Source organism: Dermacentor silvarum, chromosome 9 (assembly GCF_013339745.2).
Source record: "Dermacentor silvarum isolate Dsil-2018 chromosome 9, BIME_Dsil_1.4, whole genome shotgun sequence".
In the NCBI taxonomy this organism is placed as follows: domain Eukaryota; kingdom Metazoa; phylum Arthropoda; class Arachnida; order Ixodida; family Ixodidae; genus Dermacentor; species Dermacentor silvarum.
The window spans coordinates 94,902,922-94,917,233 of NC_051162.1; the positions used below are offsets into that span (position 1 = coordinate 94,902,922).

Genomic DNA, 14,312 nt, shown 5'->3' on the forward strand with positions numbered 1-14,312 from the left:
TCAAAATCAAATAAATGAGGTTTAACGTACAAAAAAGCAGCACACGCCTTAGTGGGTGGGTCTACAGATAAATTTTGACTGCCTATGGTTCCTCAACCCTGTAATGCCCAAACACAGTTCCACATCAAGGAAAACTGGAACAAATTGACATTTATTTCTGGCTATGGAGAGTTCATTAGTAGATAAAAATTTTTTTTTCAGTTACAGCTTAATTACTGTACTAATTAATTAGCAAATGAATTGTTGCACTATTCACTGCTGAAACTTCACTCCAGCATATTGAAAAAGCAACTATGGACTTAGCATTAGGTTTCCCGCACTTCAATCAGCATTTTGAGGCATCAAACTCAGCGTAGCATACATGATACATTGGGCATTACGGGGTAAATGTGCATTTACATCCAAGAAATCTAACTAAACGTGTGTATTTTTGCATTATGCCCCCATCGTCTTCATTGCATTACGCCCCCAATGGAGCGAATGCTAAGAAAAGAGCCCAATGTACGAAACATCTCGCGCGCTGGCACGTGTCTGGTTCATAGTACAGTAAATGGTAGGGTTAAATATGCAGTGATGCGAGCCAAAAGACAGATTGAAAGCGGCTTTCCTTTTGCGATGACAATTGCCAACTGCCGGTCTAAGTTGTGATCTGCGTTCGCAACATGTTCAGCCAAGCTATTAGAAGCTGTGCCTTTGAACAAGCCAGTTTGATGCCGATTCCTTTCATCATTTTCAATCTACCTGCTTCACCTTCAACTGGACTGACTGCAGGACACCAGATTCGCACTCAAATGAAAGACAACTGTCCAAATATCAGTAAACAAAATATGCAAGCCAGCGAAAACCAAGAAGAACACAGCGTACTAATAGAGAGGCCGAGCATGTAATTCCTCCAAGCATTACACCAAGTTCTCATCGCTTTACGTACTGCTGAAATTCTAGTGGTGGAGAAATTTTTCCCCTTTCCAAGTCATTAAAAAAAAAAAGCACATGCACAACAATACACAATACATTCCACAACTTTCACTTCAGCAAACAGGAAGCACAGCAAAAACCAACAAAATACATCAGAATCTACACCAGAATTCCATGCAAGATGTGCGGCATGCATTTGTTTTACCCCGAGAGCTACGCACTAGTGCTACGAGCTAGTCCCCACTTAACTATGCATGCATTGTCACAAAGCAGGTCAGCATACAAAAATACAGTGAAGGTTTTAGAACTTTACAATACAAGTACGTATGTCAAATGCTCAACTGCTATAGCACAAGCTCGAATGTGCCGGTATAAACGTACAGCCATCACACTAGCACAGGCACTGGAAGCTACCAGAGATATTGTGGCATAGCAACTTTCAACTTGACAAATTTCGTTCCACCTTGCACCAAGTGTAGGAAACGGCATCCGAAATCGCTCCCACTCACCGAATTGTCATCTTGATCTCGGCCTGGAGGACGCGGAGCTTCCATAGTCGAGGACCATACCTCATCACCATGTCCCTGACATTCTCGGCAATCTATAACGTGAAAAAAAAAAAAAAAAGCATCGCGTTATGCAAACATCATTCCTAACGCATTTGAAAACAGCGTGGGCTGCTGACGGGAGCCTGTAGTCGAGCAGAACCTAGCTGACCACTGTAGCCTTGTTTACATCGCATAAACACAGCCACAGTGAAACTACGACGTAATAGTTCAGCGGAAACCCGCTAGGTGGAGAGAAGTAATTAAAATGGAAAATGAGACTATTACGTCAAACACTTGCCTCTGCTTCGAGTTGCTAATAAATTCGACTTCGCCCTGACATCTGCTAGCCGCCTAGTTAGCTCGGATAGTACAGCGGCTGCCATGGAAAGGCGGTGGTCCCGGGTTCGAGTCCCGGACCAGGACGAATTTTTCTTCAACTGCGACGCCTTTCTTCCGAGTAACCAGTATAGGTTTCCTCAGTAGCAAATACTACGATTGAGTGGATGTCTCATTTTCCATTTTAAGCAAAACTAGGAATGAAAAACAAAGTACCGCAGCAACCGGCATCCATCATAACTAGTTTAACTTATGGTACAACACAAATATATTTGCTACTAAATTCTACGTCATCAGCAGCAACAGCCCATTTTTATGTCCACTGCAGGACGAAGGCCTCTCCCAGCGATCCTTAATTACCCCTGTGTTGCGCTAGCCGACTTTTCATTCCATTGCACTTTGCTCGGTCCTTAACTTTTACATACTTAACTAATTAAGTGAAGGTAATTGCAGGGAGTACTGCAGACAGATGTGTTAAGCTGGAGGCACACACAGTGACTGATACAATGTGTGATGGGTCTGAGAGATGTCTGTTCCAACATGTCGGGATCTGATAGGACAAGTCGGAGGCTTATGGACACGATTGTTGGTATGACAGCCGATACGCCGGATCAAACACAGAATCAAACACTGTGTCGTGTGCTTTCAGGGTATCAAACTGAACACTCGTGGCCTTTTCACAGAGCTCGGTCTTTCAACAAAGTAGTTTCGTTTGAACCTCACATGGCCCACAACAACGGGACCCTCGAATCCACTGCGAACTGTACGTACCCTGGCCGGGTCCATGGTGACCTTGGGCACGAAGTTCAGGAATATGTGGTTACAGTCGGTCCTCTTGGCCTGCAAAAGTGGAACGCAGCAATTTATTCGGGCTCAGTCATTAACCAAGCCTCGTTTTTAATAGCGGCATACATTTACTCCAGTAAACATACTCTTTCCCACATTTTACAGAAACAGGCACTAAAGCTGAAACAGAAATCAGGAAACGCGTTTGTTCTGTTGTCAGCAGTCACCAGGAGCAAATGCATTTGCAAATGACATATGCAAATGAATGACACTTCAGTAAATGGGTGGGCACACAGAATGTATAAACGAATTTGGCAACCACTATCTCTCTGTAGGAATTGACTCAAGTTAATGGCAGAGCCAATTCTCAAAGGGGTCCTCTTTCCATTGGAAGCTGCTTGGTGCACTTGCATATCGAAACAACATACTTGAGGGCATGTCTAACTCTTTTGCACCGTAGTGAAACAGTCTTGTACAAAAATTACTAGAGGAAACTCGGGCACTAGTGTCTACAGGAACTGCAAATACAATTGTTCCGCCTGCATGGGAATGATGAGCTGCACATAGATTTGCCTAAGACTTCTTCCTTCCGGGTTCAAACGGCTTGGCGAGTTTGCAAATTAATCACATTCAACAAACTATTGCATTACAAGTGCAATAATTCGCAATGATTATGCACGTGAACAGAGTCCTAACTGCCTTTATGCATTTATAAAAAGACTATCTGTAGAATGTTACACAGGTCAACTGGAAATAGCTATCTAAGACTGTGCCATGAGCGGCGCTAGTGAATGGTGCGCGAAAGGTTTAGGTCGGGTTGGGTTAGGTCAGGTCTCGTACACAGGGCATGCCAGTCAGCTGAAACATTAGGCTGCGATCGGAGAGCTGGTGAAATTATGTTCCTGGCACAAACTTAATAGAAGACTTGATAACATTTTTGCATTACACAAGCGCAAAACACCAAATGGCAACAGAACATTTCAAAAGCATGCGAATGGAAGTTTTGATACCGAATCAAATAGAATAATGATGGCAATGAATCAAGCATGGATCAAATATAGTGATAGCACTCCTCCAAAGTCAAAATCAAATATAGTTAAAAAAAAATTAAATTATGGGGTTTTAGGTGCCAAAACCACGATCTGATTATGAGGCACGCCGTAGTGGGGGACTCCGGAAATTTAGACCACCTGGGGTTCTTTAACGTGCACCTAAATCTAAGTACACAGGTGTTTTCGCATAGTTTTGCGAATTACTTTTCAATAGTTGTGGAACATGACATAAGCCTTTCAGATAGTAGTTTTACAATTGTGCTTACTGGTTTGACGTTTCTGGTCCCCCGATTCTGAATTCAACAGGGGAATAAACGCTTTGAATTTCTTTTTTTTTTACATCCATTAGTCAATCATCGAAAATGACTACGTATTTGAAAATTTTGCAAAAAATATACATCATGGCAAATAGCACCAACTTTATTCTCTATTTCCCTATTTGAAGCTTTCAAACATTCACACTATTCTAAAACATTTAAATGAAAGCACATAAGGCATAATTCTGCAACCAACTGCAGCAAGCAATCCTACAAGGAGCATTTCTTTAACTGCAATTTCAATCTAGCAGCACATACAATACCAACTGTACAACTTTTCTTGGTACAGTTTCTAGCAAACCAGCCCAGCAGATGCAGCAATGCCAGGACATTTCACTGAAGGTTCTACTCACCACTGGATGAGTGAAGGCGACTTCAAGCTCGTCCATTGCTTCAAGCAGCAGACGCTCTCCCTCGTTCTGGAGATACTCGTACGAAGCTTCCTGCAATGTAAAAGTAACGACTGCTTGGTTAACTCACCATACCAATGCCCAAATTTCATTGCGTAGAAGGCGCGCCAACATGAAAGTAAGAGCATTGTTGACGGGCAAACAAATACTGTGGAATTGAGAATTGGAACATAACTCAATATGTGTTGTAAGTAGTTTGACTAATTGAATTGAGAGTTGGAAGATTACTTGTTGATATGTAGTGTAACTTCCTATTGAATCGAGAGTTCAAACATCGCTTGTTCATAAGTACTGCAAAAAGTTCTGATTAACTAACTGATTTGTTGGTTGATTGATTAGTTAATTTATTGATTGATTGATTTATAGTTGGAACATCACTTGATATGTATTGTAAGTAGTTGGATTTACTGAATGATTAACCGAACTGAGAGTTGGAACATTACCTATTATGTGTTTTGAGTGCTTCAGATCAGATTGATTGAATGATTCCATTTAACGTCCCTAAGTTACACAAGTGCTACAAAGACCCCACAGTGCGGGGATTCGAATTAATTCTGACTACCCAAGGTCCCCAAGCACACACCCAAAGCACTTAAACATCTTTGCATCCTGCCCCAATTAGAATGCGGCCTCAGAGGCCGGGAATCGAACCCACGACCTCATGCTAGGCAGCAGAGCACCACAGCCACTGGGTCACAGTACTATCAGGTTTAAGCAGTTCTAGTATTAAAAAAATTGCCACCTAGCACATCTTCATTTTAGCTGTAAAGATTCTGAGCATGTAATGGTCAAAAACACAAATCACGTGTTCCCTTTTATCGTGGTGCTCAAGACAGCACAGCAGCTTGAACAGGGGGTGCCCTCGCGAATAATAATGCACTGCTGAGCGATATCTCACCTTGGTGACAAGATCCGAGTGCCTGATGATGGCACGAATGAAGAATCGGAAGTCCGAAACCTCCTGGCCCTTGGGAACCTGTGATAACACCAACGAAAAAAGGCATGCCAAAGTTTTAAAAGCGAGAATTGTTAACTGTGTCCAATCAGGCTGGAACCATAGTTTGCTAACAAAAAAAGAAAAAAAGGAGGCTTTAGGACATGTAAGCACAGTGACGGCCAGCAAGAAGCAGGCATGATGTTTCTTTGTCTATTTTAGCCCTAGTGTGCTGAATGATATTTAAAAAATAAAAAATGAGAAGTGGACGCTGGATGTTGAGCAATGTTATGTTGGTGTCAGAAGCGCAGAAACTCCAGATATAGTATCTAGACTGGACATACAACCAATGGTTGATGAAATAAAATATATATATTTACTAATTCATACACTTAAGGAAGCAACTAAAATCTATAGCACAGAAATAAAGCCCTTAAAGTTCACCACAGGCAGCAGCTAAAATAAATTGAATCCTTCATTCATTAAAATCCTGACCCTGAGAAGGTGACTTGTGGCACTCTCAAACTTTGTAGACCGAGATTTAACTGTGCAACCTTTTTCTTGGCAGATTGAGGAGAGTATTTTCCATGAAGTCATTTAATTCTTTCGTATCACCCTTTGTAACTTACATGCCGCTATGCCTTTAATTAGCCACCCAGCATGAAAAATGACGATAGACACAAAAGAAATGAACCATTGCAAAATATGGCCTCAAGTGGGCATCACAGACTCATGACAGCAAGCTGGCCATCAGTTTCAATTCACAAGAACACAACGCACCTTGGCCTTGCCGAGGTAGAGGTGCATCTTGAGGTTGGAGGTGGGAATGGCCTCGAGGTCATAGTTGCGCAATCGGTTGATCTCCAGCTGGAATGCCAGTGCCGGCTCCAGGTGCCGGTAGATGCAGTCTTCGATATACTACAGAACAAGAAAAAATTATTTTGCAGATCTAGGCGACGTCTAGAGGCCTACATCAAATACTGCAACCATAAAATTTCATGGCACGCACTCAAGCCACAGGGCAAGCGACGGGGTCCAAGCTTTTTGTCAACAGAATGGGTATGCACTGAGCAGGCAAAGAGAGTGAGAGCGAGATATTACAAGATGCAGCACAAGTCTTCCCTCACATTTAGTTTTACACGGTGACGTATGCATACTGCAACTACCCTTGGCCACGACTGTGGATGCTTTGCAAGGCAAACTGTTGCGGCATTTGCTTTGTTTAAAAGTAGTACCTCACAGATGGAGTCATGGAGTGGTAAGCTGAGCATCATAAGCTCAAGAAACATGAGCTGAAGCGTCACGAGCACAAGCGTCACGAGCAGAAGCGTCACGAGCACAAGCGTCACGAGCACAAGCGACACGAGCAGAAGCGACACGAGCAGAAGCGACACGAGCAGAAGCGACACGAGCAGAAGCGACACGAGCAGAAGCGTCACGAGCCTGGACACAGCAGCACATATGCACCTAACCTCGATAACCTGGCCGTGTTACATATGCTACTTTACCTTGTCGAATAGAGGCCAAACTCGCAAACCTTTTTTGTTCACAAGTGTTCGCTATTGGCTAATAATATGTCTGACATAATGATTAGCTATCTGCTCTTATAGACAGTTCTACAAGTAGGGAAATAAAAGTATTTTGCTGCCTCCCGAATAACGTGATTGCAGTAAGAATCGTGATCTCGAGAGCAATCCCGTGATTGCAGTAAAAGATATAAACAAGTTGCAAATGCACAAGACTTACATCGTCACGGTACCGGAATGTGTAGTACTGAGGGAACCGGCGCTTGTGGAGAATGAGGAAGGTGATTCTGCGAACCATCCTTTCCTTCAAGATGGCACACTGCAAACAAAATAACAAACGATAAGGACTCCTGCCAATGATAAACCAAAATTCAACACGGATAGACTGACGAGCATTACACACAGCATTCTTCAATCACTGGCTGACGTGTAACCTTGAATGGACAAGTACACAGACTGTTGATGTGTTGATGTTGATGTGTTGATGTTGAATTCTATTCAAATGCAAGTGATCAGCGAAAAATGAGGGAACAAGAAGACTTGAAAGGTCATAGTAAAGAAGAACTTGTGATCAGGCTACGATGGTTGATTTCTGGCTTGTTCTAAGGTAAGAAACAAGCTTTACCACTTTTAGCAGTGAAAAGGCTTTCAAACTTGTGGCGACGGAGGTTAGCTCTTGCTTTTGTGTCGAGTACAATGCATGAGCCCGTGGTATCATCATCAGCCTATTTTACGTTCTCTGCAGGACGAAGGCCTCTACGAGAGATCTCCAGTTACACCTGCCTCGCATCAGCCGGTTCCAACCTATGCCATCCCATTTCCTAATTTCGTCACACCATCTAGTTCTCTGCCGTCCTCGACTGCGCTCATTCTGTAACTCTTAGCAGACCACCAGTTATACGCCCTATGCATTGCATAGCCTGCCGAGTTCCATTGTTTTTTCTCTTGATGTCAACTAGAATATCAGCTACCCCCGCTTGTTTAACAATCCACACTACCACATCCCTGTCTCGCAACATTGCACCCATAATTTACCGTTTAATTGCTCCGTTGTGCAGTTCTTACATTCTCAAGTTTACCTGAGCTCAAATAATAATAAATTTCTTAATTTCTAACGCGAGCTTTTTTTTTGCAACCAAAAACTAGTTACTCAAACCGACACTCATCCTTACTTACTACAAGTGCAACATCACAATATTTTGGTATAGTAAGTTCAGCAGTTGCATTCAGACATGTACACACCCATCTATTATGCATCTAGTAAGCTTGTACTATTCCCACTCGCAAAAGGAAGCTCTGGAGGTAAAAGAGTGAACACAGATATAACAGCCAAGGGACCAAATTAAATTTATGGAGTGCACAAAACATAAACACCCACCTTTTCCTGGCAGAAGGCATAGTACTTTGCTGCATAGTCTTCATCCTCGTTGGGAATGTCGTTGCGGATGGCAATGTTGAGGATGTGCATGGGTTCGATGATCTGTGAGAAACAAGCAAACAGCGAATTGAACCACAAAGGAAGCAAGTGCCCAGCTGGGTAAAATCCAGTCAAACTCAACGTAAAGCACAAACAAAAAACATTTCACAAACTCACCACTGGACTCTCACTGCCATCGCAGAATGACGGTGCGCTGTGCTCCCGCGTACCAAAGTCGAACTCGCTTCGCGGTGCCACATTCGGCGAAATGGCAAAGAACTCGATCAGGTTGTCAAAGTCACTGAAATTAGGCAAACAAATGAACCAATCATAAGCCACTAATCGCTCACTTATATTGTGCATTCTCAAGCATTAGCTACTCATTCCTGTTGTCTAACGTTTCAGTCAAAAAAGTTGGCAGGACGACGGCCACCACAGCAGCTTAATTGATAAAGCACCGCACGCATAATTTGGAAGATGTCGACTCAGTCCCCACCTGTGGCAAGTTATCTTTTCATCTACTTGCAATTTCCTTTATCAGACTAATTTCTACATTTCAAATAAACATACCCATTATTAGCTTCCTCTATGCTTTCCCAAGCTTCAGTGTCTGTTACTCAAACGGCTGCGACTTAAAAATTTGGCCCCTCGGATCCTCTTACACTTCTCTTTGACATTTCAGCTGGTATAAGAAAGGCAACCCTCGTTAAAAATTGTGCTTGATGTTAACTTCCATCTCAGCAGAAGTAATATACTAAAGGCAGCAAAAAATCAACAGAAAGACAACTAAATTTCTATAGCATCTTTTGTAAGAGAGTGCTCTGCCTTATCTAGACAGTTGGGCACATATTACAAATAGATGAATTACTTCAATAAAGTGTTGAATTGAAGCGAAGATGTCACAGTAATACAGCAATTGTTTTGATTTTACATCCAGCAGCTGCACAGTAAGCTAAGAGAGACATATTTAAAGGCTCTGAATTGAGTTTGACTAGCTGGTTAAACATGGCAGCATAGTTTACGTTCTGCTCCCACTGGAATGGAAGAGGCGAGCCCGTGACTTCGTACTCGCAACCAGAACAGCACGGCCACTGAGTCACCGTGATAGCCAGGACTCAAAAAGGGCAAAACTTAGTGGTGGTGCAGCCAGTTTAAGAATTGGAGCAATTTTCGGAGCAGGAAAAAAGCTGTTTTGTGGCAATTTAGGAGCAGCCACATTAGCATATTGTAGCAGTTCTGAAGCACAAAATTTTGCATTTTGGATCAGTTGGAGCCGGAGAAAAGCAAGTGTGTGACATTTGGCGCAGCTTATTACTACTACACAATTGTTAAGTACTTCTTTAGAGCAAACGGACACAAGCAAGACAGACTGACGCAGCCATTTAGCTCGCGTGCCCATAGCAGAAAACGTTGCAAACAGACTTTATTTGCCTATGTAAATAGTACTTGCTGAGAATAGTTTTAAGAAATCAGACATAATACAACAGCGACTAGAAATGCAGAAAAACAATTTTGTGCAACAACAATGCCTAGCTGCGGGCCCGAGGAGTCGATGCTTGATGTGCTCAGTCGTGCAGTCCCAAGTGCCGATGCGCGAAATGCCTAGCCGTGGGCTGGAGGAGTCGACGCTCGATGTGCTTAGTCACGAATTCCGAAACATCGAGTGCTGAAAGACTTAACTGCATGTCCGATTGAGAATTCTACGCGCGAAGCTTGATCGCGAAGTCCGTGTCGCCGAAGCGACGAATGCTTAGCCTTAGCCGCGGGTCTGTCCACAAACGGAGGGATCGACCACGCTACTGGGATGTCCGTGTAGCGCCCAAGGCAAAGGTGGTGCTTTGGCGCACTTGGCACAAGTTGCACTTTGGTGGGCGCAGCAAGGCGCAGACGAGTAGAATTATAGCAAAATGGTGCAAATGGCGCAGTTGGACCACCACTGACTTATGCATTTTTAGTTCCAATGCCTGCGTGCTCCTTTATTAACTCTAATGCCTAACAATATAACAATCAATTTTCTGATACAAGTCAGTGGTCATGGGTAGAATGATGCAGTGTAGAGCTCAAAAACGTGAATAATTATGCACTGGTGAGCACGGTTGCTAGGGGTATAAAAGCCACAGCTTGATGGGGCCCCATTAGGCTCTCATACTGTCCATCAAGCTTATATACGATCCATTAGACTACATCAGCTTGATAGGACCCCTCAGGCTGGCAATCAAGCCTTTGTGCGCATTTCCCTTGGATCAAATGTATGAAGGAAAAATTTCAAACTGAATTGAAGCTCCCTTACTTGGCAAACTGATCGAACGTGTTGAAGGCAGCCATGATGCCCACACGTTGAGAGTCCAGGTCTGGCTGTTCGTGCTCCCATGCCGACACAGTGTCTTCGGGTGTGCTGGGCGTCTCTGCTGTGTCCCCATCGGTCACTACCGGGGTTTGGATCTGCCTGCATTGATAAGCAAAATGCCAGTTATCAGTTATATCCGTGTTCACTCTACAGAGGTTCAACAGGTGTCCCATCCAGCCACATGAAAAGATGATGCTCCTCATGGTTCAAAAAAAAAAATTATTCTCAGTGGTAAACTTGTGCCAAAAGACAATGACAAAAAGAAAAAAAGGAGGACAGGACGTGAAAACGAATGCAATAAGGGGCAGCAAGGACAAACTCCTGTTATGTGTTAAAGGACTGCTGAAAAGTTAAGTGTGAACGTCGAACAAGAGCGAAGTGCTCACCTGTTTGGGTGTGAGCTGGGAAGTAGGAACTGGAACTGGGCAGCGCAGATGCCCGAGGGCAGCTGAAGGTGCTGGAGGCATGTCAGGTCATAGGAGACATACGCACGCCTCACGTACACCTGCGCACACACACACACATCCATACCACAGTGAAGTCGCTTCACCAGCAGAATAACTTGGGACAATAATAGAACAGAGAATACAAACACCTGCAACAACTGAATTCATTCAAGCGATGCAGGAAGCACTGTATTTAGCAAGTAAAAAATTGCCTGAATCTTACAACTGGATACGAACCAAAACTATTCGGGAAGTTGGCCACAGCCTACTTGAAGATCCAGCATCATCGCTGTCGTCGTAACAAGATGGTGACAAACGCTTTCTTGGCAACAACGACACACAGCTTTTATAACAAAACCTCATTTTAAGGGCCCCTAAACCACCCGTGATGAATAAAAAAAGTCGTGTGCTCCTCTCTGGCTTTTCCTCTTTTCTTCGCACGTCCCGATGCCAGCACGGTTTTCCATGTCACATCACCAGGGTAAAAAAGCTGTCGATTGGTGCGTATAAGAGGGACATCTGTTCCGATCCATCTGCTACGACACTTTAGTTGATTTACTTTAATTCGTTCCGGCTAGCGCACTTTTGCCGTGCAGTCGCAGAATAACTTTTTTGTCTTGCTTGCCTGTCATGTGCAGTTAAATTATTTCACCTCGTGTAGCGCATATTGCACTGCGCGTGTGGCGGCAACAGCGTGTAGCCAAAAAGCGCGGAGTTTCGATAAGCGGGAGTTGATGTTTTCAAACAATAAAATAGCGCCAACGTGACACTCAGTATTGACGTAGTATCCATGTGTCTTCCGATGAAGTACACGTCAAGGAGGAGAGAGAGAGAGCCCGTGAGTGAGGGTAGCTAAGTTGAAGGCGAAACTGCTTGATCACCTTCAAGCTCATAGTGGTTTAGGGGCCCTTTAAAGAAAAAGTTATACGACAAGCTAAGCTAGTGGCGACAAAGCCACGTCATGTGTTTTTCACATTCTGAAGACTTGTTTGCATCGCAAGATGAATCGGCAAATCGGTTAGTCTGGTTGTAGGCCACTATCCCACTTCCGATCCCACTTCTGCGGAGCCGTTCAGGAAATGCAGAATACAAAAAGCTGCGGACTGCACTGAGGAATACATGTGGTCAACAGACAGTGACAAAGAGCTTGGAGTGACGACATGAATACTACATACCTGCGAATAAATCAACATCCTTTGAAGGTAAACTCTGCTGGTTCGTACTTTTTCCGATTGCAACAATTAGAAACATGCAACATTTTCCTTGTTATAAAATAGAGTGAATGTTAGATTTGCCTGCACTGTTTTTTAGACGAACCACCAAAAAACTGGGGACGTATTACAATTGGATATACTATACAATGTATGAGGAAGGTATGTTTGGAGCCCACAGAATAGAATCAACGCCATCACAACTTACCTCGAGAGCAGCCCTCTGGACAACGACGTTGCCATGATAGAAGAAGTCGGGCAGCACATCAAAGATGGATGTCTCAGAGAGGATCAGCTTCTGCAGGTTCTCGGGGCAGAAGTCGTGGCCGTACATGTCAATCGCCGATAGGAAGATGGACTCCATCTGGTTGTGCCGCAGCTCCCACGCTGGCTGGTGAGTCGCTATCAACACCTGCACACAGGCGTAATCATGACGTTGGTCAGATTGTATGCTCAACAACCTGCTGCTTCGCAATCATGAAATGTGTGGCAAGGAAATGTGAGCCACACTTGTTAATCATGTTTCATTGTGGTTAACGTCTCACTGTTACCTCTCATGTTAATGCTTCATTGCATCATGTTAATCACGTCTCATGATGTTTAGCAGCCGTGACAACTAAAGGTTGATGTTTCATTGTATATCTGGCAGTTCATTAACTTGCAGAGTACCTAAGCACGTATGTAAGAAAATACAGTGAAACCTCGTTGACAAGATCTTCACGGGAACAGTAAAATAAAGCGTATCATCCGAAAATTGTATCATCCAATGTATTATTCAACGAAATCGTATTATCGGGAAAAGAAAAAAAAAACTTATCCCAAAAAACATAATCATATTAGTGAGGTTCCACTGTACAAGTTATAACTGAGTACTCCACAATAGCACAATGAAACAAACGAAGCTCAGTAAGGTGTTGTACTTGAGCTAGTTGGGTAAGTTAGACTCACCTGCCGTGCCCGGAGAGCCACCTTGGCATTGTCCGTCTTGCTCAGAGTGGTCAGTTCGTTCAGGATAGACGAGAGCTCGTCAGTCAGGCCGGGCTCGTGGCCACAAAGGTGGTCCTGAACATCACAGGGACAAGTTGCACAGAGTGACCAAATTAAAAAACAAAAACAAAAAAACAGCAGCAACATACACCTTTAACATCTTTCATGCAAGGCACTCCATTCCACCACGTAGGAGTTACATGTTCGTTTGCTTCCTGAGGTGGGTTAGAGATTTGAATTGAAGAAACAAAAAGAACAAGGGAGAGGGAGGGAAGCCCAAGCCCAGTTCCAACAAGAGGACTTGTCTTTGTCGTCAAGTTAAGTTTTGTTGTCTTCATCAAGACGATACCTCCGGTTTTCACCAAGTCCTCTTGTCTTCTTCAAGTCCTCTACTCTTTCTCAACATGATTCCCGCAGTCTTGGTCAAATCTTCACGCTGATTCCACAGGTCTTGTTCAGGTCCTTCAGTCTTCGTCAAGCACTCTCGTCTTCATCGAGATGGATTCCTGCTGTCTTCTCCAAGTTCTCCAGTCATTAAGCTTCGTCAAGTCCTCATATCAAAGCACTTACACCAAGCTGGCTCTTCACCCTCCCTTGCTCTACATTTTTTTTTTTAGTACAATTATACTGTGGTGACAATCCCCAGTGTGAGCAAAGACTTCGAAACCACTGTAGGTTTTAGGAATGAAACTGTACAGCAAAACACAACAAAAGAAAAGGAAGACAAAAGAAGATACCATTACAGTTTCAATAGAATGATAAAAAAAAGGCAGAAATGAGAAAGCAGAAATTTTTCACCGACAATAGAAAAGCCAGAGTATAATGGTCAGCAAATGCCTCCGCAACTCACAATGAGCTTGATGATGAGCAGGTTCTTCTTGGCCACCTGCAGGTGCGAGAAGATCTTGTCCACCACGACCGACATGCTGTCCTTGTGCTTCTCGCGAAGCAGTGCCACGCACTTGTCGTAGTGGCCTGCAAAGTCCACGAACACGTCACACACTTATCATCTGCGCTTGTAAATGTTGCGTTTCTCCTCATAGAAATTAGCAGTACCTGCCAGATATTCGCACACTAAGC

At 43.6% G+C, this 14,312-nt stretch overlaps 1 protein-coding gene across 20 annotated transcripts in view; it reads right to left on the reverse strand.

Moving 5' to 3' along the window:
- The window catches only part of LOC119463375 (acetyl-CoA carboxylase-like), a 124,121-nt gene that overhangs the window by 64,150 nt on the left and 45,659 nt on the right, over nt 1-14,312 (reverse strand). For all 20 annotated transcript variants that reach the window (XR_007463648.1, XM_049656565.1, XM_049656564.1 and 17 more), the window contains 13 exons: nt 14,083-14,207; nt 13,194-13,307; nt 12,454-12,657; nt 10,975-11,093; nt 10,532-10,687; nt 8,419-8,542; nt 8,203-8,304; nt 7,045-7,143; nt 6,079-6,216; nt 5,263-5,340; nt 4,308-4,397; nt 2,571-2,639; nt 1,425-1,516 (listed from right to left, as the gene is read on the reverse strand). Coding sequence is in view for 19 of the 20 variants with exons in the window: in XM_049656565.1 (XP_049512522.1) it covers nt 1,425-1,516; nt 2,571-2,639; nt 4,308-4,397; nt 5,263-5,340; nt 6,079-6,216; nt 7,045-7,143; nt 8,203-8,304; nt 8,419-8,542; nt 10,532-10,687; nt 10,975-11,093; nt 12,454-12,657; nt 13,194-13,307; nt 14,083-14,207 (1,510 nt within the window). In the remaining variant the exon portion in view is untranslated. The remainder of the gene's footprint in view (nt 1-1,424; nt 1,517-2,570; nt 2,640-4,307; nt 4,398-5,262; nt 5,341-6,078; nt 6,217-7,044; nt 7,144-8,202; nt 8,305-8,418; nt 8,543-10,531; nt 10,688-10,974; nt 11,094-12,453; nt 12,658-13,193; nt 13,308-14,082; nt 14,208-14,312) is intronic.